Genomic DNA, 25,067 nt, shown 5'->3' with positions numbered 1-25,067 from the left:
GAATTATTTACTATTTTTAAAGTAAATTATTACCAAATCCAGCAACTTCCAATTTTGCTTTTAATTTTGAACACTTTTGGTAGCATATTTTTAAAAGCATAATTGACCTTTCATAGGTTTCTGCTTGGATCTTTGTTCCTGTTTCTATTTACTCCAGATATTTTTGTAACATATTGGAACCTCTTTTCTATGACTTGCAGTCATTGTTGTAGAGAGTATGGTATGTATGAAAGAGTGGCTGGTTGGGGGGGGGGGAAGAAGAGTATGCTTAAAATTGTATGAAAATATGCTACCTAAAAAAGAAGCAGTGATTTCCTTCATTGGCAGTTGTGTAGATGGGAACTTACTATTTTGCACTGAACTTGATGCAGTTTATTTATTTAATTTATATGTCACTAAATCTTACAACTTAATAGTGATTTATAACACTAAACCAATACATAACAAATTCTAGAATAGATAAAAATACAGCAGTCAGTAAAAATTTCATAAAAGCAATATCCATTATACAGTTCAATCTCTGTACTACTGAAATTCTTGCGTCTGTTGATACCTTGTTACTTTTAATTGGATGAAATAGTGCATCATATAGTAATATTTTTTGGGGCAACATAATACAAACTACAGAATGCATGGCTCCCTGACTGCCATTGGATTGAAATTTGGCAAAGTTGTGCCTATGATAACACCGTCACATCTAATGATTATACTTCCTGGAAACCTGTAGGTTGTAGGACACAAGGGAAGTTGGCAAGGGTGTAGGCCCACTGCTTCCTCCTCTCCTTTGGTCTCCGCACCCAATCAGCTGGTGGCAAGTCCTGGCAAGTGACCAACCATTGGCTGCTTAGGAACTGAGCCCCAAATTTGAAATATCTTAATAGCAATTACCAGTGAGGGAAGAATAAAAGAATGACGCTGATGCCTGCTGCCAAGGTAGGGCTGACTGAGTAGTGCCATGGGTAAGCCCTCTTCCTTACTGGAGGGATGGGTCCTTTGGACACATGCTAGAATGGAGAGTGGGGGTGCAGTTTATCTAGTAGTCCATGGCTTCCTTTGTTCCACCTCCCTCCAGCAAAGTGGCAGGCAGTTCTGTGGGTTAACTGAGGAAGAGGAGGAGGAAGAGGCTTCAGTAGGGCTTTTCGGAGGATCGTGAAGGAATGGAAAATGGTGCAGTCTTATCTGAGGAAAGAGGAAGGACAAGGGAGTAACTGGGGCGCCTACCGGCAAAGTATGGCTGGCTGGAGAAGGAGGCTGTTGCTGCTGCTGCTTCATTGAGTCTCTCCTGAACGTTATGAGACAAAGGGAAATAAGTGCCCCAGATGGGATGATTCTATCAGAAAGAGTGATCCTGGAAGGGAAACATGATTAAGATATATCACCAAATTTATTTGTGTATTTTAATTACCTAGTTAAGTTTCTGAATTTCATAGTTTGGATTAGATTTGAGTGTTCTTGTTGCTGGGCTGGAATGGTGAAATTCATTGTTAGGAGAGAAAAAAAAAGGTTTTAGTCTGTGCAACTGCAGAAGCACTCGATGTATCCTGTGTTCTCTGCAGCATGCTGAAGAGAGCAGACATATTCATGAGTTGTTGCACACTGTGGGAATTGCTAAAGGTACATATAAGCATACACTTGGAGTTTTGGCAGTACCCAGGCCTGCCTTAAGACTTGCTTGGGCAGGAAATGATTGCCAGGATTTGGTACATGCTGAGCTCTGTTGGGCTTTTCTGGGCATTTATATGTCCATATAGTTCCTCACTGTGTTCACCTTCTGTATTCTTTTTCCAGGAAATAATCTCTGAACAGGCTCCTGTAGTGCCTTTTTTGAGTGACAGGTTGGCATGACAGAATTGGTTTGGCAAACAGTAAAGGGGCTTATTGTTTGTTGCCAAGAAACTGCTTTATCCTCAGGAGGTTGAAGATCAGGAATGATCAGAGCAGCTTTAAATGCTTACTACCCTGATTATTACATGAAAGAGCTAACAACACATTCCATTATGCTGATCTTAGTGTAAATCTTTTTGTTCATGGGATTTTATACTGCATAAATATTGTCATTTCATAAAAGGATCCCATTTACTGCAGGGGTGGGGAAGAAGAGGGTTTAAGATTCATCTTCCACATGCCATAGGCTGTGAATATATCCCATTAATTTAAGTTAAATCCATCTCTAAATAAATATTAGGACTGCAAGCTCATCATTTCACAAGAATGTGGCTGGACTTCTAAAAAAAGAAACAACTCATTGCTTCTAGTTCAAAACATTTACAATAGTTTGGATTTAAGATCTCAGCTTTGCTGCAGGAAAAAATATGAATTTAATGAAGTTGGCATTGCTCTACCTGAAAATAATAACAGAAAGTTAATATTTCTTAAACAATTAAGCAATTAAAAGTTGGGAAATTCTAATATGTATATATAGAAGATAAATTCTGGTCATGTATGAAGTTTGCTGAAAAACGTAGTGCCTATATACTGTTTTACAGTAATTAAATTAGGAACACATAGACATTTTAATGACTTATGTTTTATGTTAGAGTTGCTTTGAAGTGGTTAGATATATTCAGAGAGTTAAGATCTGTGATCCTCTTTTTGTAGAATATCATTGTTTCACTATATTGTATATTCATGCTTTGAATTTGAAGTATTAAAAGTGTGAAGAATATTTTCAGTTTTTAAAATGATGTTCATGTTTTAGCATTAATTGCTGGTATATAAAAAAAAACTATTGTCTAGAGAATCTCTCCTGGAGAATACACAGATACCTTTTGGAATGAAAAGCATAACAGTATGTCAGGACCCACCCCAAACCACGTCTTAGGAAGACAAAAACTCTTGGAGTCAGGATTTTAGTCCAAAAGAAATCTTTACTATGACGTGCTCGGTTGTAGGAAATGAGACAGGGCTTAATATTTCCACGATGTAAACCCTTATAAAGAGTTCCCGGTTTAACCCCCCTTAATCCCCATTTGGTCAGTCCCCCCCATCCTTCCTCTCGTATCATCCATCTCGTGGGAAAGAGGAAGTTAGGACCCTTTTGTTTATTGCTGACAAAACCCAGATGCTAACCCCCCCTTTTGTTTCCCCAGTTCAAAAGGCTTCTCCTTTCCTTTGAAATGCCTATTGCCGGTTCAATACACATCTATCCTCTTCTCTTCGGGAGATGACAGAATCCATGGGATAATGTTTGAAACATTCCATTTATGAATATGATATAAATGGATTCTGACAGTCCGCTCTCCTTAGAAGAAGGATGTGTCCATCTGTAGGGGGAGAAAAGAAAAGAGAAGAAAAAATAACATGTGTAAATGTTAACTCGGTTTGTTTGGATATTCTGTATGAAATCTCTTAAGCAGCTTTGGTGCTTTAACGTGGTGTTTGCTGACCCATTCATTTTCTGAGGAGGGGAGGTGTTTCCAAGCCACTAGATATTGAGTTGTTCCATGATGTCTCCTGGAATCCAGAATTTCCTTCACCTCGAAATGTTGTTCTCCTTCCACCATGATGGGAGGTGGTGGTGGTGGAATTTTTGTTCGTAGGGGAGATTGTTGTTCTCTCTTTATTAGACTGCAGTGAAAGATTGGGTGTATTCGTCTAAGATTTTTAGGTAGTTCTAATTCAACTGTTACTGGGTTTATGATTCTTTTAATTGGAAAAGGTCCAATGTATTTTGGTCCTAGTTTTTTACAGGGTTGGAGAGACTTAAGGTATTTTGTAGACAGATATACCATCTCTCCCACCTTGAACGGTGTGGGATCAGATCTTTTCTTGTCTGCCTGTGTCTTGTGTGCTAATCTAGCCTCTGTTAATGCTTTTCTGACAATAGGCCAGGTGTATTGTAACTGAGCAATCCATTCCTTTAGTTCTGGAATTACCGGTTCTTTTGGGGTTAGGTCAGGTATGGGGTTGAAGCTCTGGCCTGTGGCTACTTGAAAAGGAGTGTAACCTGTGCTGGAGTGAATTGCGTTGTTATATGCCACTTCTGCGAAAGGCAGCAGGTCTGTCCAATTGTTCTGCTGAAAATGTACATAACATCTTAAATATTGTTCAAGTACAGAGTTAGCCCTTTCAGCTTGACCATTACCCTGAGGGTGATGACTAGATGTCAGTCCTTGGGTGGTTCCTAACAGAGATAAAAATTCCTTCCAGAATGCTGAGGTAAATTGCACCCCCCTGTCAGATATGATGCGTAGTGGTGCTCCATGCAATCTGTAAATATGTTGTACAAAAAGTTTTGCTAACGTTTTTGCAGTAGGAATTTTTGGGCAAGGTATGAAATGGACTTGCTTAGAGAACACATCAGTAACAGTCCAGATAACGGTGTTTCCGTTGCTTTCTGGTAGTTCCACAATAAAATCCATGGCTATTTCTTTCCATGGGGCTGAGGGATTCGCCACTGGTTGTAACAGTCCTGGCGATTTCCCTTGTAACCTCTTGGCCATTGCGCAAATTTGACAGCTACCCACATAGCTTTCTATGTCCTTTTTCATAGATGGCCACCAAAATTGCCTTTTAGTTAAGTGTAAGGTTTTTACAAAGCCAAAGTGTCCTGCTGATTTTGTATCATGGCACAGTTGCATGAAATTGATTCTCTGTGTGGCAGGTATATATAGCTTCTCCCCCACCCACGGCAGTCCATCTTTAATTGTGCACACATGTTTATTTTTCTGGAACCATTCATCACTTTCCAAAGATTTCCTGAATTCTATTCCAGTTTGGCTATCTACCTTCGGTTTCATTTTTTCTTGTGCCCTGGTGGTGACTGGTGCTGCCAGTTGTTGTTCCGGTACAAGTGGTTTAAAGTCAGTAACTCTTGTGCTGTTATATTGGGGCATGCGGGATAATGCATCTGCCAGGAAGTTCTTTCCCCCCGGTAAGTGTTTGAGAGTGAAATTGAATCGGTGAAAGTGTTGGGACCAGCGGGCTTGCTTAGGAGTGAGCTTCCTGGGCGTTTTTAGTGCTTCTAAATTTTTGTGGTCAGTCCAGACTTGGAAAGGTATTTTATTTCCTTCCAAAAATTGACGCCAAGTTAATAATGACCACCTTAATGAGAATGCTTCCTTCTCCCATATTGGCCATCGTTGTTCAGTTTCTGTAAGTTTCCTGGATGTATATGCGCAAGGTTGCAACGCCCCCTCATCATTTTCTTGTAGTAATACGGCTCTGACTGCTACGTCGCTCGCATCTGCCTGTATTACAAAAGGTTTGTTGGGATCTGGGTGTTTAAGTACAGGTTCCGCAGAAAAGAGTCTCTTTAGCCTCTCAAATACTGCTTGACATTCCATTGACCATTTCAGAGGCTGGCTGGGCTTCACGGGTGACCCCCCCTTCGTTTTCAACAAATTTGTGAGGGGCATGGCTATTTGGCCAAATGCAGGGATGAATTGGCGGTAGAAATTTGCAAACCCCAGGAAACTTTGCAATTGCTTCCGTGTGCGGGGGGGTGCCCACTCTAGTACTGCCCTGACCTTCTCTGGGTCCATTTCGATGCCCTCTGGGGATATGCGATATCCCAGGTAGTCGATTCTTTCCTTATGAAATTTAGCATATAAATGGGCAGCTCGCAATTTCTTCAGGACTGCTCTGACTAGTTTGATATGTTCCTCTTTGGTTTCTGTGAAGATAAGGATGTCATCGAGGTAAACCAGGACCCCCTTATATAGGTGCTCTCTCAGTACGTCATTAATTAATTGCATAAAGACTGCGGGGGCCCCTTGCAGTCCAAATGGCAGTACTTTGAATTGATAGCACCCCATTGGGCAGTTGAATGCAGTTTTCCATTCGTCTCCTTCCTTAATCCTAATACGGTAGTATGCTTCCCTCAGGTCTAGTTTGGTAAAAATCTTTCCTTTCGATAGGTGGGATAGCATATCCTTCATTAGGGGAAGGGGGTATAGATTACATTCACTAATTGTATTTAGGTTCCGGTAATCTACAACCAAACGAAAGGAACCATCCTTCTTCTCCCTGAACAGAACCGGGGCGGCTACTTTGGGTTTGGCAGGCTCAATAAATCCTCTTTCTAAGTTTTTCTTTATGAATCTTTCCATTTCTGCCATTTCCCTTGGGCTCATGGCATACATCCTGGGTTTTGGGAGTTTTGCCCCAGGTTTGAATTCTATGGTGCAGTCTGTGGGGCGGTGGGGGGGGAGCTCATCTGCTCTTTCCTCACTGAAAACCTCAGCCAGGTCCCTGTATTCCTCCGGTATCTCTGTTAGCCCCTTCTCTTCCCCCACTGCTGCTTTTTCCTCCCTCTGGGTTGGGGGGGTGTTTGGGGGTTTTACGTTTTCCTGTTCCCCTTTTGGGAAGTTGAGTTCTGCAGTCCTCCAGTTTATCCCGGGGTTCCATTTCTTCAGCCATTCCAGTCCTAAAATCATTGGGCATGCCATGCCTGGGGCCACTATAAATGTTATGTCTTCCTCATGGGACCCCAGGGACATGTGGAGTGGTAGAGTGGCTAGGGTAGCTGGTCCCCCCCCTGCTATAGACCCGTCTAATTGACTGAAGGAGATTGGTTGTTTTAGCCTCCTCACTGGGATGCTCAGTTCCTCCACCAGTGTTGGGCTGATGAGGCAGCGGATGCAGCCAGAGTCTATCAAAGCTTTTATTTCATTGGCTTTTGGTGCAGAGGAAGCTAATATAGTTACTGTCTTAAGTATGGGTGGAAGAGGTCCACTTACCAAAGGTTCTCCCTCTGAGCTGTCTTCCGAGGTGTCCACCGCCCCTGCAGTGTAGGCCGGAGTCCAATCCCAGGTTTTGGCAGAAATTGTGGACTCTACAGCCTCTGTCCCCTTCATGGAAGATTCTTTTGGGTTGCCTTGAGACTTCCCCAGCTTTTTGGAAGATGGTGCCTCTGTTTTGCGTGGAGGGGCTTTCGAACGACATTCTGCAGCACGGTGGCCCTCTCTCCCGCAATTGAAACATCCCTTTGATTTTTTAGCCGTGGCCGGTGGGTTTTCCCCCTCACGTGTTTGCTCGAGTGGCGGGCGGCCCCATGGTTTTCCTCTGCGTTGTCTTTTCAATAGGTCTATTTCCACTTCCTCTGCCAGGACATACCAGTCATCGAGATGGTAGGGGTCTCCCCGAGGCAGGCAAGCGTCATACAGGTCGTAGTTTAGACCGTCTTTGAAATGGCTGAGGAGGATGTCTTCTGGCCAGTTCAGCTTGCTGGCGATGGCTCGGAATTCTTGGGTATATTCGGCCACTGTTCTCCTGCCCTGCCTCACCGTCTTGATTCTCTCCCGGGCCTTCCGGTCAGCCAAAGGGTCCTCAAATCGTCGCCTCAAGGATGACATGAATCGGTTGAAGTCGTTGAGTTCTGGGGCGTTGGAGTCATGCAGGTTCACCACCCAGTCTGCGGCCGTCCCGTCCAGGGCAGATTGCACAATTCGGATGCGTGTTTTGTCACTGGGGATGTCCCGTCCGTACTCTTCCATGTAGCTGAGGACTTGGGTTAGGAAAAATCCCAGTCGTGATGGCTCCCCCTTGAATTTTGCTTCCAGGGGTGGGAATCTTTGGCTGGATCGTTGTCTGCGCCGCGGAGTGTATCGCTCCTCATCTCGATCCCCATCTGTGGGTCTGGGGGGGTGGGTACCGCTGAGTCAGCGGCTCCTGTTCCATTGGACAGCCCTGGGGTTTCAGGTGTTGGGTCCCTTCCGTTACCCCTCCAGTTGCGACCCCAGGTGTTGTGGTTTCCAGCTCTCTCCTCCCTTAGTGAGCTCAGGGTTGTTTTCATCAAGTCAATAGCTTTTTCCAGAATCCGCTCTTCCTCACTGGCGTGCAGGGAGTTCTCCATCTCTTGTTTCCATTCCGGTTGGTGGTCGCTCCGTCTCAGGGTCACTTCTCTCGAAGCCTTTTTCCACTCACTTTTCCTTCCAACGCCCATCGACCACCGGGGTTTTTGTTCGTGCTGCTCCCCCGTTTCTTCCCAGGAGGAATATGATGCCTCAGTTTCCCAATGTTTCTGGGAGTTCGGCTGGGGGGAAGGCTCCTTCTCCGTGGGGCTTTCTTCCCTTCTTGCTTCATCGTCAGACATCATATTTATTTGCAAAGTCCCCCGGTAAGGTTCTTCTTCCCAGGTTGACTTTCGTTGCAAGCCCTGTCTAATGTCAGGACCCACCCCAAACCACGTCTTAGGAAGACAAAAACTCTTGGAGTCAGGATTTTAGTCCAAAAGAAATCTTTACTATGACGTGCTCGGTTGTAGGAAATGAGACAGGGCTTAATATTTCCACGATGTAAACCCTTATAAAGAGTTCCCGGTTTAACCCCCCTTAATCCCCATTTGGTCAGTCCCCCCCCATCCTTCCTCTCGTATCATCCATCTCGTGGGAAAGAGGAAGTTAGGACCCTTTTGTTTATTGCTGACAAAACCCAGATGCTAACCCCCCCCTTTTGTTTCCCCAGTTCAAAAGGCTTCTCCTTTCCTTTGAAATGCCTATTGCCGGTTCAATACACATCTATCCTCTTCTCTTCGGGAGATGACAGAATCCATGGGATAATGTTTGAAACATTCCATTTATGAATATGATATAAATGGATTCTGACACAGTATATGTTTGTTTTAGGAAAGGAGAATGATGCAGAGAAATCAGAGGGAACGTTGGTTTTGACTATTTTCTTTCTATCTTCTATAATCATGCCATTATGTATAAACTGCAGAATCCAATGAATTGAGAACCTTCTCTCGAGTGCTTTTTTTTTTCTTTAAGAATTTGCAAACCTTATGGTTTGGAAGCCAAATATTGTGTGTTGCCAATCTCTGAAAACAGAATGATAGTGAATACAAGGCCAAGGCACCAATGCTTGCTAATAATCTTTGCTTCTCCAGGGACCAGCATGAGAAAAATAAATTATGCAAAGTAAATAGCCTTGCTTAATTGCTGTAATTAGTCAGGTTCTATGATTCTCATTTCTTCATATTGGGTTTTTTAAAATGTGGATTTGAGCTATAGCTGACCTTGAGAGCCTGGGGTATCAATTAAACATGGTTATCACCACTACCCTCCATTATCCAGGTTATTGGGATAAAAGTAAGGAGGGTGATCTTTTGATCACCTAAGGTAATCCCACTGATCACTAATGAAATAAGTCAGTGCATCACTTAGGTCTGCCTCATAAGACTCACTTGATCATTTGAAAGCTAATGATGATTAGCCCCTGGAAAGTAAGGATTTTCCTCTCCTATTTTGGAAGATAGCTAAGTGAAACTATCAATTTTGTTCAGCAAATGTAGTGGAAAAGCAATCTCCTCCATCAAAAAGCTGCTATTCAAGCTGTAGCTACAACTAGCGAAAGTTGGATTGTATCTGTATCAAGGAAATGAGTAAAATTAGAAACTGTCACTGTGAGATATCTGAAAGTATATTACTAGTTTAACTGTAATAGAGTCTAATGTCAACTCTCCCAGCAGTTCATGGCATGCTTCCTGCCTTTTCATTTTCCTCTAATCTTTCCTCTTTTTTCTTTTATTTCAGTTTATATTGCTTTTCAGGGAAATAATTATTTCTTATAAAAGTTCACATCAATAATCGTAAAAGGCAAGGGCTTACGATTAGAGTTTACAAACTAAGGGAGACAATACACAATAAGTGGAGAAAAAAAATAGAGGAGCAAGATTCAAGGTCATTACTAAAAGACATTGATATCCAGATCTTTATACCCAAGTTGATCTTCCCTGTTGGTGGTGAACATTGAAGAGAATATAATCATTCTTAATCTCACAGGTAAATAAACCAAAATTTGCTGCCCAATGTCTGTCCAGTCTTGGAATAACTGCCGGTAAGAAGGGAAATATTTTATTTATTAGGAAGAAACAAACCACACTTTCTAGTAGCTGTCCCTTCGCATGTGGTGTATTTTTTCCCCTCAGGATTTATGGGATCAGGCCTTTTGAGGCTTGTATTTTACTGGTTTTAATCTATGTGAAGGAAGGAATCCTCTTGCCCTTCTAATGCTACTGACCTACAATTCCCATTCCTACCATTATCCATGTTGGGTATTACAGTTCTGCAATATCTTGAGATCATAGATTCAGCATAAGGTCTGGAATTTCCCTATGTCTTCTCCTGAACTGGGTAAAACGTAGAGAAGGCATTCCACTTTGTGTTCACTGCAAATTTCCTGTGGAGCTGTTTATTTCTCATTACTTTAGCAAAGATGCAACATCTTAGGGATAAGCTCTTAAACATGTTTATGATCCCCTGAACATAGGCCAACATCAGATTTACCACATACAGCTACTGATTTAGGCAATTGCTTGTAAAAGTTAATGTGGATGATAAGTAATGAGCTTTTAGTATACATGCATAGATAATTTCCTTTCTGCAAGCCAAGATTGTTGCAGGCCTCAGTAAGACTTGATGACATTGCACAGTATAATGTGTAAGGATATTGGCACTACTTTGGAGGTCTTTGGGACCACTCAGATCTACCAAGCAGAATATGAGACCCTTCAGACAATGCATTTATGCAAGATGCAGATTACAACATGCAAGCAATGTTGAGCAGCCTCTCTATTTTTCAGGCCATGTTGGTAATGTTACTAGTAGCCATTTGTCTATGAGTATAGGTAGTCTTTGACTTACAACTACAATTGATTCCAAAATTTCCTTTGCTAAGCAAGATAGTTGCTAAGTAAATTTTGTCCCATTTTACAACCTTCCTTGCAACAGTTGTTAAGTGTATCACTGTACTTGTTAAGTGAATCAGGCTTCCCCATTGGTTGCAGGAGGTAATCACATGAGCCAGAGACATGGCAGCCATCATAAATATATGCCAGTTTCCAAGCACCCTAATTTTGATCATGTGATCATGGGGATGTTGCAATGATCATACAGTATGTGTGAAAAAGTCACATTTTCAATGACTGTGTAATTTTGAAAGGTCACTAAACATGAGCCAGAGACATGGCAGCCATCATAAATACATGCCAGTTTCCAAGCACCCTAATTTTGATCATGTGATCATGGGGATGTTGCAATGATCATATGTGTGAAAAAGTCACATTTTCAATGACTGTAACTTTGAAAGGTCACTAAACAAATGGTTGTAGGTTGTGAAGTACTGTATAACATGCCTATCTGCAGTAGCAAGGTGTGCATATGTGAAAAGCTTTCCTGTGAACTGCAATGCAGCAATGATTTCCTTAGGCTGGCTGGCTGGCTGAGGAATTCTGGGAGTTGAAGTCCACAAGTCATAAAAGGGCCAAGTTTGAAAACCCCTGCCTTAAGCAGTGTGATTTGGTACTGAAGGTGTTGGATTGGCATAAGAGAACCAGGTTTAAGCAATTATTCTCTCTCTTAGCCAAAAAATACCCTAGAGGGTCATGATTGAGGGGAAAGGGAAAAATGGACTCGGTGGTACTCTGTCTTGAGCTCCTGAAAGAAAGTAGGCTATAAATCTAATAAATAAATATTACCAAATAAATGTGGAAGTAGTTGCATGTCTGAAAAGCCTCCCATCATCAGACAACTGTGCTGAATATACATAGATCAGCTGTTCAGTTATATCCTCAGTACTACCTTAGGGGAATTCAGTGCAAAAATTCTGCAGCACTTTGGCTTCTGTTTTCCCATGATGTTTACAATATTGGAGAGCTGAATTTATTCATTTCTGGTGTAGCTGCATTGCAGTAGAAATCAATCTGAGCCTCATGTTTGTATAGGTATACATTCATACAAACAGATACTGTGGGTCCATTTCTCTTTTGGGGTAGATCTTATTTTACCCTTGCTCCTGGCTGTTAACTTTCAGGCCCTATAAGTGAGTTGTGTACTTAACAGCTTTGCAGCTCTTCCTTCCTATCCCAGATAACATGTTCCAAGTGCTTGACTACTGTTCTGTTTTATCTTGCCCTTTTATATTGACTAGACGTGATGCAATTGCTATCACTGTTGAATCTACAGTGGCTTGAGTACAAGATGTTTATTGTGGTTAATTTTCCTAAGTTTCATTTGTAAACTGATTGTGGATCCTTTTCAATCTGTTTCTGTGAGTTTGGGATATGAAAGTGGCAGGGTAGAACTGTCTTTACACTGGAAAGGGGCTTCTCAGTGTTCATTTATATTAAGATTTATATGTGGATGTTTCTCTTGAGCAGAGAATGAACAATTGTTAAAAGTTTGTGGATCATTATCTAATAGACTTGATGTTACATTTATAATCTGTAATAAAGATTGTGTTAATATTGATTCTTGCTTAGTTACAGTGTAGCCATTGCCCAAAGGAAATATAGTATTGGTTAAATATCTAAAAATGTAATGAAATAAAATGTAAAAAAAAATTACTGCTTTCTACAGTTAAAACACCTTTACAGGAGAGATATTAATATCCCATTTTTCCAGTTTAGAGCATCTAAGAGTAACTGCAAAAAATCAAGCCATCAGACTGCTCCCATCTGCTTGATGCTTTCATTAGTCTCTGATTTCATTCATCTCCAAGTGTCCTTATAAGTGTGTCCCTTAGCACAGAAACAAGTGGGTGAAGAACTTGTTTGCAGAGGGAACCAAATAACTGAGTATTCTATGAGGGCCATCGACACATGATCTAAAGCCACTAGAAGAGTGTATGAAAAATAGTTCTGTTGCATTTTATAAATTTTTAAGATCAGTTGCTTTGGAATCAATATCATAATGTCTGTCATTTGCACCTCTATAACTGTTTAGTTTGGCACTGCAACCAAACAAGACAGACACAGACTTTAACCGATAGTCAGAGCTGCAGAAAGAACAATTGCTACCAGCCTTCCTTCCTTCCTTCCTTTGAGGACCTGTATACTGCACGAGCTGAAAGAGGGCTGTGAAAATATCTGCAAACTTCTCGCATACTGGACATAAACTGTTTCAACGTCCTTCTCTAAGATGACATTATAGGGCATTGCACGCCAAAACAACTAGACACAAGGACAGTTTTTCCCCCATGTCATCACTCGGCTAAACAACTAATTACCACAATACTCTCAAACTACCGAGTAGGGCTATATTACTATTATCCTTCTCATCCTTCCTATTACCTTATTCCTTATCTTCTTATGACTATAACTTTGTTGTTTGTATCTTATGATTTATGTTAATTTTTGTATGCAGTATCCTAGTATGACTTATTTCAATTGCTTATTTAGTATCCTATGATCATCACTGAGTGTTGTACCTTATGATTTATGATGAATGTATTTTATGATTATAATCATGATTTATCACTTGTTGCTTATGTACAGTGAAAGCTTATGCATTGGAGACAAATTCCTTGTGTGTCCAATCACCAGTTGACAATAAAGAATTCTATATCTATTTTCTTAAAAGAAACTGCATGGCCTTTTTTCTCTTAGAATGGAATAAATTGGTTAGGGATGGACATCTACATATACTGTATAGCTTGGCTATCTGTATTCCTTCATATGCTCATGTTTGTTCATAGGCTTAATAAACATGCTGTCTCTGGAGGTGTATGTACATAAGATTTAGGGAATCAGTTCATCCTATTGCCCCTCCTGCCACTGTAGTAATTTTTGCTATTTTTGATAATTTGATTTATCCATTGATCAAAGTTAGGTTCTAATGAATCTGACCTTCTCCAAGTTATGTTGAAATTGCAATTCTCAAAATCTAAGTGGCTATGCTAGGTGGAAATTGTAATCCATCTTGGAGGCTTCAGTTTAGGGAAAGGTTTACTAGGAATGAGTGCAAAATTCCATTGTTATATTTTCATGTGTCTATTAAGGCACTGAGCATTACACAAAATATTATTTGGAAGGTGACTTTAAGACTTCTTTTGGTCTGTCTTTCTCTTCCATTTTGGGTTAATATCCTTAATATGCTAGAAGAACAGGTTTCCTTTGAGCCCATTTCTTCTCTTGTACTTGAACAGGAGGTGTAGACAGTGATGCACTGGAAACGTCTCCCCAACAGTTTAGTAAACTTGCTGCTGCTCTGTCGAAAGTATATTTTCAACAGACATTCAAAACATTTAAGCACAGTAAGCTCACCTAGGAGAAAAGTCCTTTTACAGGAAGAGTGTTGCCAGATTATTTTGCACTTTTGTTAGGCTGAGGCTATTTTAGCTACCCCTGTTTTGAAAAGAACGTTAAGTGTATTAAATGGAATAAAAAAATATGGGGGCAACATTTTTTTTTCTCTCTACACGTACATATGAGCAGTTTTATCATCTTCAGTAATGATTTTTACTCCACCTTGATGGACGCTTCAAGCTTTACAGAGCTAGAAAAAGTCATTAGGACCTGCTAGAAAAAGTCATTAGGACCTGCAGGATGTTGAGGGGAGGGGATAGTGAAGAAAAGTGGAAATTGAATAGTGTAAACTGGCTGGGTAATTCTAGGTACTGAAATCCAGGAATATTAAAGTTGCCAAGGTTGAGAAATACTGCTCTATTGGAGCTCTTAGTGGAATAACTTGCACTGCTGTATTTCCTTTTCTGCAATGGCTCTGATTAAGGATATAAAGCAAGTGTTTTTGTTTTGTTTGGTTTTAAAAAAACCTGTTTCTTCCCCTTGACTCTCCACTCTTAAAGATGACATCCATAGATATGAGATTGAGATTAGCCTCTACTTTTAGAGAAAGGGATATAGTTTTTCTTTTTTTTCTTTTTTTATCCACTGAAAGTTTATTTTTAGAGCACCTGCTAGGTTTCAACTTAGGATACAAATACATATGACAGAGGCCTTATAAGGCAAAGTAAAACCTCACCTCTTTCTCTAAATTAATGGAATAAGCTTTAATATATAGATATGATATATTACTTGTCTCTTTGTGGTCTTGCAGTAATGTAACCCAATGTGTTTAATGCAAGTGATTGAGTTGGAAAGAATGGATTTTATTGTCTTGTTTTTGTATTCAAATTTCAGAATTTTTCTGTTATACTGGTTTAACACAACTAAGCGTTGCAGTTAAAGCTTGGCATGTATCATTCAGTGCGGTTTGACTGCCCTCTACAGGTTGTTAATGAAGATGCTACTGTATAATACTATTTATTAATTAATGACAGTTCAGCACCACAGCTAGATGCTTTGCTGTCCAATTTTGCCCCTTAAATAGGATTTTAAAAGACAAGAATAACTCTAGGCTCACCCACTAATAGCAAAAAAAAAAAAAGGGAAATTTTCCCTCTGTTTCTTCTACAGTAATAATGAATGTTCCCTCTTGGAACATTCATTAGTAGAAGAAATGCTGGTTTTCTTTCATGAAGAGATCAGTGCACTGAGCTAATGGGGAAATGCACCTTTTTCCCCAAGTGGCATTTTGTTTGCTTAGCAGTGACTGCGCTCATCTTTCTTGAATGCCAGTTATTATTCTATGCCAAAATTTTATAGTTACGCTGCAGTACACAGAAGACAGATCTCCCCAAGCAAAACTTGCAGCAAGAAAATATTTGGCATGCCCTGGAAACTGCATTAACCATTTTAGAAGTTTTCTTCACTGCCACAATCTAAAAAGCTTGGATTTCAACAACAACAACAACAAAGATATTTTCCAATCTTATGCCTTTGAGATATGTAGCTAGTTATGTGTGGGAGATGGATGGGCTGCAGTGATGTTGATGATGATAGTAATAATAAATAACAATTTATTAAATTTATATGCTGGATGATTTACAATTGTTAAAACATTTTAGAATAAAACTACAAAAATAGCACAAAGCAAAGGAATGATGGCAAAGAAAATAAGCAGAGGGAAACAGAGAAGACAAAAAGGGCATCAATTGTCATCTTCAAAATGAATGAAAAGTCAGATACATTATTTAAGATTCTTTGAAATAACAGTAGGGTGGGGTCCAGTTGAATTTTGGGGGAAAATCTCATTCCAGAGGATAGGTGCTGCTGTGGAGATGGTCCTTTTCTAGAGTCCTGATAAATGGCATTTTTAATCGAAAGAACCTGGAGTGTGCCAGCCTTGACATATCAAGCTGGTCAGGCAGATATTAAGGGTAACGGGGTTCCTCAAGTAAAAAAAAAAACACCCTGTGCCTTGTAAGACTTTATAGATGGTGACCAAGTTCCTTGATTCACCAATGAGTCTAGTTATTTGAACTGTATTAATAATCGTCTGATGAATCTGATTATTTAAGAAGCCCTTAAATAAGCTTTTGTCAATAATTATCATGAGATAGGTAAGATTTAAGATTTTATTTATTTTAATAAACTTGCATGCCACTCATCTTATGGTTTGCATGTGCACGCACACGTACACACAGACACATACAAATCTATATTCCTATTAAAACTGTATTAAATTCCTTTTGTAGTCTGATGATTTAACCTTATAGTTAAATAAACTCTTCGGTTTTAACCACCTTCCTAAAAGTCGTCATATGTTATTCCATGTGTTCTTTCCCCAACTTTCCAGTCTTAGCATTTGGCCCTGGTATTTCCTAATGACCTCTTTTTCCCTGCTAATCAACCTGATTAGGTTTTTGCAATCATCCAACTTTACTGCTCTGACTAAGTTGTGCAGAATAGTAATGTTCAGACTTAACACTTTTAGGATGCAGCAAAACATTAAAAGAAGAGTAAAAGCTGAAGTCAAATAGTTTTCTGTGAATATAGTTGGTAAAAGCTAGATGTTTCTCTGGAGCAATTGAATTCTGCAATTTAAATAGGACCACGAATGCATTTTTCACAAATAAATCGAACCTTTGAAAATATTCAGTTCAGATGACAAGAATCATTAAGAAAGAGCATATAATAATCAATGTTGTATTAATGCAATGACAATCTCATTTTGATTGGACTTTTTGTCCATAAACATGGTAGTATTTTTTAATAAAATCCTTTGAGTTTATATGATTATAAATAATATCATTGGGAATTTTGTTTTGGATTTAGAAGATTAAGAAAAACACAAGTAATTGAAAGAAGGAATTTTTTTATCAATTGAGTGCAACTTCCAAGAAGCAATCCTAAATTTTCTACCTTAACAAGCAATTAAAAAATTAGGTGGGAGATTTTCAATAAGATTTACTCATTATTTATTTAAATCCATTGGTAAGGGCTCCCATCTCACAAATGCAACTGTGCACAGTTAAGAGAATTAAAATATCAGAACAAAAACAATAAGAAAATGTAATAATGACCAAAGCAAAATGGCATAACATGGCAATTTAGGGACACCAGTCAATCAACACATGATAGCCTCCCAATCCCCTTGCCTAGGAAAACACTAGAAATCCAGCAGCATCATGGTCTTATCTAGCAGAGTGCTCCAAAGGGCAGATGTTGCATCTTATGCAAAATTTATCTGAAAGTGAATCCTCTACAATGTCATGGTTCTGACAGACACAGATGAATAAGGCAGAACTCAGAGGCTTGCAAATTCTTCAGGGAACATGTTTGTTAGTTACAAAATATCGGCACAGTCAAGAGTGAAACCAACTCTGGACACACAACTAACAATTGCCCGATACAAAGGTAAATGTCCTTTGTATATGCAAGCAACTATGTTCCCCAACATGATTATTTGGTGTGCTTTTTATCCAGCGCCCAGTCCCTAGTCTAGGGAGCAGCTGATGACCTTGGTTCCCATGGGACAAAAGATTAGTTTGACTAGCGAAGCACCTTGGCAACCCCCCTCCATTCTATGTGGCAACCTAGAATGAGAAGGAAAATGTCTGCAGCCATGCTCATTTGTAGAGTTGACATACTGCTCAGTAGGCCTGATGTTCACAACCCAGCAAACTTTGCAACCTTTTTCTCTTTAGGTAAGATATTTCAGATGTCTCTTTAGGTTTGTAGGAAAGAATATCTCTGTTTAACTAGCAAAATGATGGATCCCAGGATGTGCCCTTTCACTCTTGCTTGGTACATTTTGAATCTATGTACAAAATGTATGTTTTTAGAATTAAATAATGCCATAGCCTTGGGGTTTAGCTTGGGTAAGTTTCAAAACTATCTTCAAAGTCCTTCTGCCCAAAAATATACTCTCTCTGGATTTTGGTTTGGTTTGTTTATCATTTCAGCAGTATCATTTTGGGAAAGAGTGAGGGAAATACTATTGTTTTATATTCTGGAACTGTTTATCTTTGCTGTGATCCAGGTATACCTTCAGCTGCCCAGATCAAAATTATTCAAAAACCACTACAGAAGTAGTTATCCATGTTTTTTGTAGAAGTGCCTATATTCAGGTTCTGGGCCAGTTGTTCAGATGTGTACAGCAAAAATTGACTCAGTACTGAGCTAACTTGTGCAGTGATCTGTCTCTATAGAAGCAGCTGATTCTTAATCAGCTCTCGTCTCCTGGGAGCAATGTGTTATATTTGCCCTAGATGAATGATAATTTTGCAAAGTCAGTTTATCTAAGTATGCCACAGAGTTCACCTACCTCAACACCCCATTTCTCATGTAGGAGCTCAGTGTGTCTTGGATGCCCCATGATCTCCACTCTTAGAGGCTCTGATTGAATCTTATTTCTGTATCTAACTCTGTAAGATAAAACATGGCTTGGTGTGTAAAGAAATGATAAAAGCCAAAACTCAGAGCTTTAGAACCCTAAAAGAAGGTTCTTTTCTGACTTTCTAGTGTCCTTTTCTTAGAGAGATAGAGTTCACGATAATGTTTTGGAACCGTAGAAATTATGCCTGTATGTAAGAGGGATTACAACATTTAAATTGCACATCAATGCTTTGTAATTCCAAACAAGTAAAACAGACAATGATGGAAATGAATCAGCATTAAGGAGTGTAGTGGTTTCTTAATGATGGTGCATTACATTATTTTAGGAGTGAGATGAAGAGGTATCAGTTAGGCATCCATATACAAAGAGTTTTCAGGAGGAGCTTGTAGGCTTGATTCAACATGCATATGATTTTTGTCCTCTTTACCAATGCAGTTACACATGAAGAATTAGGGTGCAGTGGGGGACTTCATATTCTGACTAAGCAATTTTATACTATTCAGGTATACTTGGCTACATAGAATGGTATTGCAAAATGGTAATACCTTTCAGTATACTAAAAGGAAAGAAAGGCTGAGAGACTTAATTTTGTTGTGGTGGTGGTGGTTTACTTGAATGGCAGTTGTGCCAATATTTAAACTGGATGAATATACATATATGACCATGTTTTCCGTGTGCATTCCTCTCAATACATGGATAATGGTATTTGAACATTTGTTAAACACCAATATTGTAAGAAAGATGATAGAAAGCTAATTGGATCCAATAATGCTTCCCTTTTAAGCAAACGTGATTAAAAATGCATAGATCCCCTAGCACAATTTAATATTAGAAAAAGTGTTACTTTAAAAAAAAACAGCCACTAATGACTATAATTTTGTTAATGGAGTAAAATTTCCCAGTTCTCTCCTTTCCATGTATTTCATCAGCAGCTGACATGGATCAATTGTTCTTGGTTTTTTATTAAAAAAAACAACCTAAAATTTAGACCAGTATTCTAAAAAATAATAATAAGGATGAAGGTTTTCTTTGCAGTAGACTGTCTTTTTCCCCTTCTCACCCTCCCCCAAACATACAATTTCATTCAAGGTTATTTTTGCAGGTTTCCAGCAAAAATTGAAAAAAAAAACCTGCCGTTGGGGAAGCTAGACTCAAATTGGTGATTACATAATTTGACTTACAACTGCATGACTCATTTTACAACTGTGGTGATGTGACTTACGGCCATGGCAAAAATGGTTGTTAAATTGGATCCAGTCATGTGATGGCTTGATTCATGACCATAACAACTTACAATACAAATACCTGTCTTAGTTGTGGTCATAAGTTGAGAGCTACCGTATTTTCCGGCGTATAAGACGACTGGTCGTATAAGACGACTGGGCGTATAAGAGGACCCCCTACATTTCCTGTTAAATTATAGGGTTTGGGCTATACTCACCGTATAAGACTACCCCTCTTCCAACGCACACCAAATAAAAATTAAAAAACATCAGATTTGATTTTAATATGGTAATTTTAATTCAAATGCTTATGACATGCATACTTAGTAGGAAAACTGTCACTTATAAACATAAGGCTGTTTGTCATCAAACATGTAAACATAAAACAGTGCAAGTGGATTAAACTTAATAATAATAATAATAATAATAATAATAATAATAATAATAATAAGAAGAAGAAGAAGAAGAAGAAGAAGAAGAAGAAGAAGAAGAAGAAGAAGAAGAAGAAGAAGAAGAAGAAGAAGAAGAAGAAGAAGAAGAAGAAGTTGGAAGGGACCTTGGAGGTCATCTAGTCCAACCCCCTGCTAAGGCAGGAAACCCTATACCATTTCAGACAAATGGCTGTCCAGTCTCTTCTTAAAAACTTCCAGTGTTGGAGCATTCACCACTTCTGGAGGCAGGTTGTTCCACTGGTTAATTGTTCTAACTGTCAGGAAGTTTCTCCTTAGTTCTAGGTTGCTTCTCTCCTTGACTAGTTTCTATCTGTTGCTTCTTGTCGTGCTTTCAGGTGCTTTGGAGAATAGCTTGGCTCCCTCTTCTTTGTGGCAGCCCCTGAGATATTGGATCACTGCTATCATGTCACCCCTCACCCTTCTCTTCATTAAACTACACATACCCAATTCCAGCAACCCTTTTCCTATTTTCCTAATTCACTTTTTCACTTTTCCTAATTCACTCTAAAGCTTTCCCTGCGCAGAGCCTTAAGTAACCCCAGCTGCCTGCAATTAGTGCAGGTTCTCATCCCACCAGGCTCAAGGTTGAGTCAGCCTTCCATCCTTCCGAGGTAGGTAAACTGAGGATTCAGATTGTTGGGAGCAATAAGCTGACTTTGTAATAATGCTGCTTGTGGGGGGGGGGTGAAAGCTCTAATAGGCAGGCATATACATAGAATGAAGGCTATTGCTAAGCACATTGATTTGTGCTTTAAATTGTAAGCCGCCCTGAGTCTTCGGAGAAGGGTGGGATATAAATGGGATTTAAAAAAAAGACCAAATGGGAGATCCACTCCAGGTTTTCCAGCCAGCCCACCCAGTTCCTGAGTCAAATGTGTCCTTAGAGCTAAGCTGCTGTTCTGGCTATGCATTCCCCACCTGCCTTTCAAATTGCTCTTGCATTCCCAACCTGCCTACAGCTGCTCTTCAACTTTAGAAGGAAAGAAGCCCAGACCCCAGCCTGTAAAAAATCACAGACTGCAGCTTCTACTCCAATTGGTCCCGCTTTCCCTGCGCAGACTAAATGGAAGATCCGCTCCAGGTTTTCCAGCCAGCCCTGTCCCTAAAGTTTCAGCACCCGGCTTATAAGACGACCCCTGACTTTTGAGAAGATTTTCATGGGTTAAAAAGTAGTCTTATAGGGTACCTGTTTTCAACTTATGGGCATGCATACAGTTAAGAACAATATGAGAAATACAGCTCTCAATGTCTCTTTGGACAGGGAAAGAAGATTTCATAATGCAGGAAGCATAGCAGAAAATACCTCTGCCTAGAACACATTAAAGGGAGCTTCTTAAGTGATAGAACCTGTAACACACACTCCTTGCACAATATAGGATTACAACTTTAAAGGACAATCTAAGATAAAATCATATTTTACAGGAGGAAACTGCTAATACTGATAAATGGATAGTCCATGTTAATCAAAGACTTTGAGTCATTGAATTATGAGTGACCCACTTCTTTCCCTTTTTTTTCATTCCCTCTCACTATCATTGACATATTTGCAAAAGGGGAAAGAAAAGAGATATAAGGGAAAATGGACAACATAATTTTGCATAGGATTATTTCCACGTATACACACAATTACTGCTTTTCCTCCTTTGTATTTCAACAATTTCATCCATATGTGTATATTTTATATTATAAACTGTATTTTTGCTTCTATTATTACTATTATATGCGTAAAAATATGAAATCACAACTGTTAGCAGCTGGAGTTGGCTTTCATATTCATTGAACTCTTCCCAAGAACCTAGGATATCATAATGCATTACCATATTATATATGCAGGTCCAGGCAATGTTGTCTTTTGTAATTGACTGATGGAAATTTTGTCAATATACAAATTTTCTAAAAGTTTTGCTGATAACCACTGGGACTACCAATGCCAGTTTATGCCATAATCTTTCAACTTTGATTTTAAGATTTTTCTACATTGTAATGTTCTCAATTCTTATTATTGTGGCTAGTTGCACAATCAATCAGATAATTGGCCTGGATTTATCACCTTTGTCCACCTGCTGAGTCCTTCCCAAGAACCTAGGATAGCAATATGTGGTTTGATGGGGTTAGATCAGGGGTCTTCAAACTTGGCTCTCAGCCGTGTCTGGCTTAGGAATTCTGGGAGTTGAAGTCCATGAGTCATAAAAGGGCCACGTTTGATGACCCCTGGGTTAGATGAACCATCATTGTAAGTTATAAGTAGTTCCAAGTAAGCTGCCTTTTTCAATTGACCATTGGTGATTTTGTCAATGCTGATGTTGTTCAAGTGGTGTTCCAGATGTTTTGGGATTGCATCCAGGGCACCTATTACTATTGGAACTTTAGAAACAAAAAGTATCTTTGCTTTCATTATTTCTTTGTTTTCAATCTTTGTATATTTATAGCGGGTAAACAACTAATTATTGTTTCTTATTTATTCTTTCATCTTTTGGTTTGGCTAACACAGTTTAGCAGGATTTTGCAGGAAATTACTGTATATCAATAACATTTTTGCAGAGAAACAGTTCAAGCTGGTATACTTGCTAAGAAGTTGAACATGTTATGTTTATGTTTTACTTTCAGGCAAGCTAATGAAGAATATCAAGTATTGGCTAACTCATGGCGCTACTCTTCAGCATTCTCAAACAAGCTTTTCTTCACTCTAGTTGATTATGATGAAGGTGCAGATGTTTTCCAGCAGGTGAGGGTGTGTGCCTTAGAGATTGCTAAACTACATTTAAAGGAAATCCTTTCTTTTTTATTTTTATTTTTATTTATTTTATTTTTATTACATTTATATGCCGCCCTTCTCCGAAGACTCAGGGCGGCTTACAAGCTTAGCAGTTCTTTGAGAACACTTTGTGTTTCTTGTTCTATGTATGGTAGTGTAGTATTGATACCTACCTGGTAACTTGTGTTTGAAAGCTAAATTGCATTAGGCCACAGTTTTGTTGTAGCTGGATGGAAGATATCTCAGGAATATCAGGCCTATAGGCAACAATAAGACCCTAAAAGTAAACAGTTGCAAACTACTTCTATACATTTGCCAAGAAAACTGCATGAATGTATTTATAGCGTCATTAGAATCCAAACTCATCTTGAATGAGAATTTATTAATTCCCCTTATTTTCTAACACTTGAAAAATATTTTGCTTATTTATATTATTGGGGCGCAACCCCCACTATAAAACATTAATTAGTATCAGAGAAAAGCATCGCATATCATTTGTTTCCCCTGCTTATAAAAATGCTAATGTACTTGATCCTTTCTGATCCAGCTCCAACATTTATCTAATCCAGGCCTTATATTCCCCAGAGCAAGTCTTTGTGAATCTTTGACTAGTTTTCCCCTTCTCTGTCCAAGGTTGAATTTAATTTGAATTGAACATTCATATTTGTCCACCAACTCATACATAATATGGAATCTTTTTTCCCCAAAGGCAAGATGCCAAAAAAGAAAAAGAAAAAAGAGGGGACTTCATATGAATGCAGAAGCTGCATTTTAAGGTTCCCAGAATGGATGGGCCAGCAATTATTCCCTTGCCCTTTTGGAGGTGGGGGAATTTCTGGAATGGGAATATTAAAGAGAAATGTATGTAGCTCTTAAAATCCTGCCCTCCCTGCTGTTCTTTCCTACCCAATGAATCTTAGCCAGACTTTTTATAAGGTAAAGGTAAAGGTTCCCCCGCACACACATGCATGCTAGTCGTTCCGACTCTAGGGGGCGGTGCTCATCTCCGTTTCAAAGCCGAAGAGCCAGCCCTTGTCCGAGGACGTCTCTGTGGTCATGTGGCCGGCATGACTAGACGCCAAAGGCGCACGGAATGCTGTTACCTTCCCACCGTAGTGGTCCCTATTTTTCTACTTGCATTTTTACATGCTTTTGAACTGCTAGGTTGGCAGAAGCTGGGACGAGTAACAGGCGCTCACTCTGCTACGCGGCACTCGGGATTCGACCCGCCAAACTGCCAACCTTCCGATCGACAAGCTCAGCGTCCTAACCCACTGAGCCACCGCGTCCCTTCAGACTTTTTATAGGTGCCCTCAAATGTTACTCATGGTATCTTTCTTGCATAAGATGAAGAGGCAAAAAGAAAAGACGGGAACGTATCATGTAGTCTACCATTAAGTTATTTCCCAGCCATCTATAAACTATGATATGAATGATCAGAAGTATTTGATCATTGTTTTATTCCAGTACAACCTAAAAAATAAAGAAGACCCCTAGGAGATAGATTTAGTTTTATGAAATTTGTGATGTCGTTATGCTGCTGCTAAAGAAAAGTGCATCTTACGGGAAAAGGAGCTATGCAGGAAATAGGTGATCTATTTCATCCTGTATAGGAGAAAGATGCACCCCCAGCAATTACTTCCCCACAGCTTAGCATAATTGAGTTTGTGCAAGTACTTATTTGAAGAAATTTAAAAATAAGAAAACTTTCAATTGTCTTAGATTCATAAAACAGTTTCTTGTTTCAGTCAGTAAATCCACACATCATTATGTCAGATATATTTGACAAAAAAGTGTTTCATAGTATCTCATATTGCTATTTTATAACACATTGAGCTGTCAACAGATATTCAACAAAGGAACAGAATATGTTGTTCTAGAAATAAATCCAATTATTTAGTATCTCACTTGATTATAATAGATAATTTGAATTTGCAGTATTTAAATAATATATTTATGTAGCATAATTCAGTTGTGTAGCAAACATACAATCCTGCTGAATGAAAGCAGCTATGCATATATACATCATTAGAGAAAATTTTGTTCCATACTTGTAATTGTTACAGGGTCCTAGCTCTATCAAATTGCAATATGACTTTATTCATGTTTATATTGGCCTCTTCTTATGCAAATAAATATGATACTTTACTTTAGTAGTGAAGAACAATCACATCAAATGAATTTTGCTCCAGAGCAAATGCTGAGGTTATGGTGGTGGGGGGGATGACCTCTTTTT

At 39.2% G+C, this 25,067-nt stretch overlaps 1 protein-coding gene across 1 annotated transcript in view; it reads left to right on the top strand.

Moving 5' to 3' along the window:
• The window catches only part of TUSC3 (tumor suppressor candidate 3), a 163,488-nt gene that overhangs the window by 53,593 nt on the left and 84,828 nt on the right, over positions 1 to 25,067 (top strand). The window contains exon 3 of the mRNA XM_083367761.1: positions 22,684 to 22,801. Coding sequence (XP_083223887.1) covers positions 22,684 to 22,801 — 118 coding nt within the window. The remainder of the gene's footprint in view (positions 1 to 22,683; positions 22,802 to 25,067) is intronic.

This window comes from Vipera ursinii, assembly GCF_947247035.1.
Source record: "Vipera ursinii genome assembly, chromosome: 7".
Classification (NCBI taxonomy): domain Eukaryota; kingdom Metazoa; phylum Chordata; class Lepidosauria; order Squamata; family Viperidae; genus Vipera; species Vipera ursinii.
Note: the sequence above shows the minus strand (reverse complement) of the source record. Positions and strands in the feature narration are given on the sequence as shown.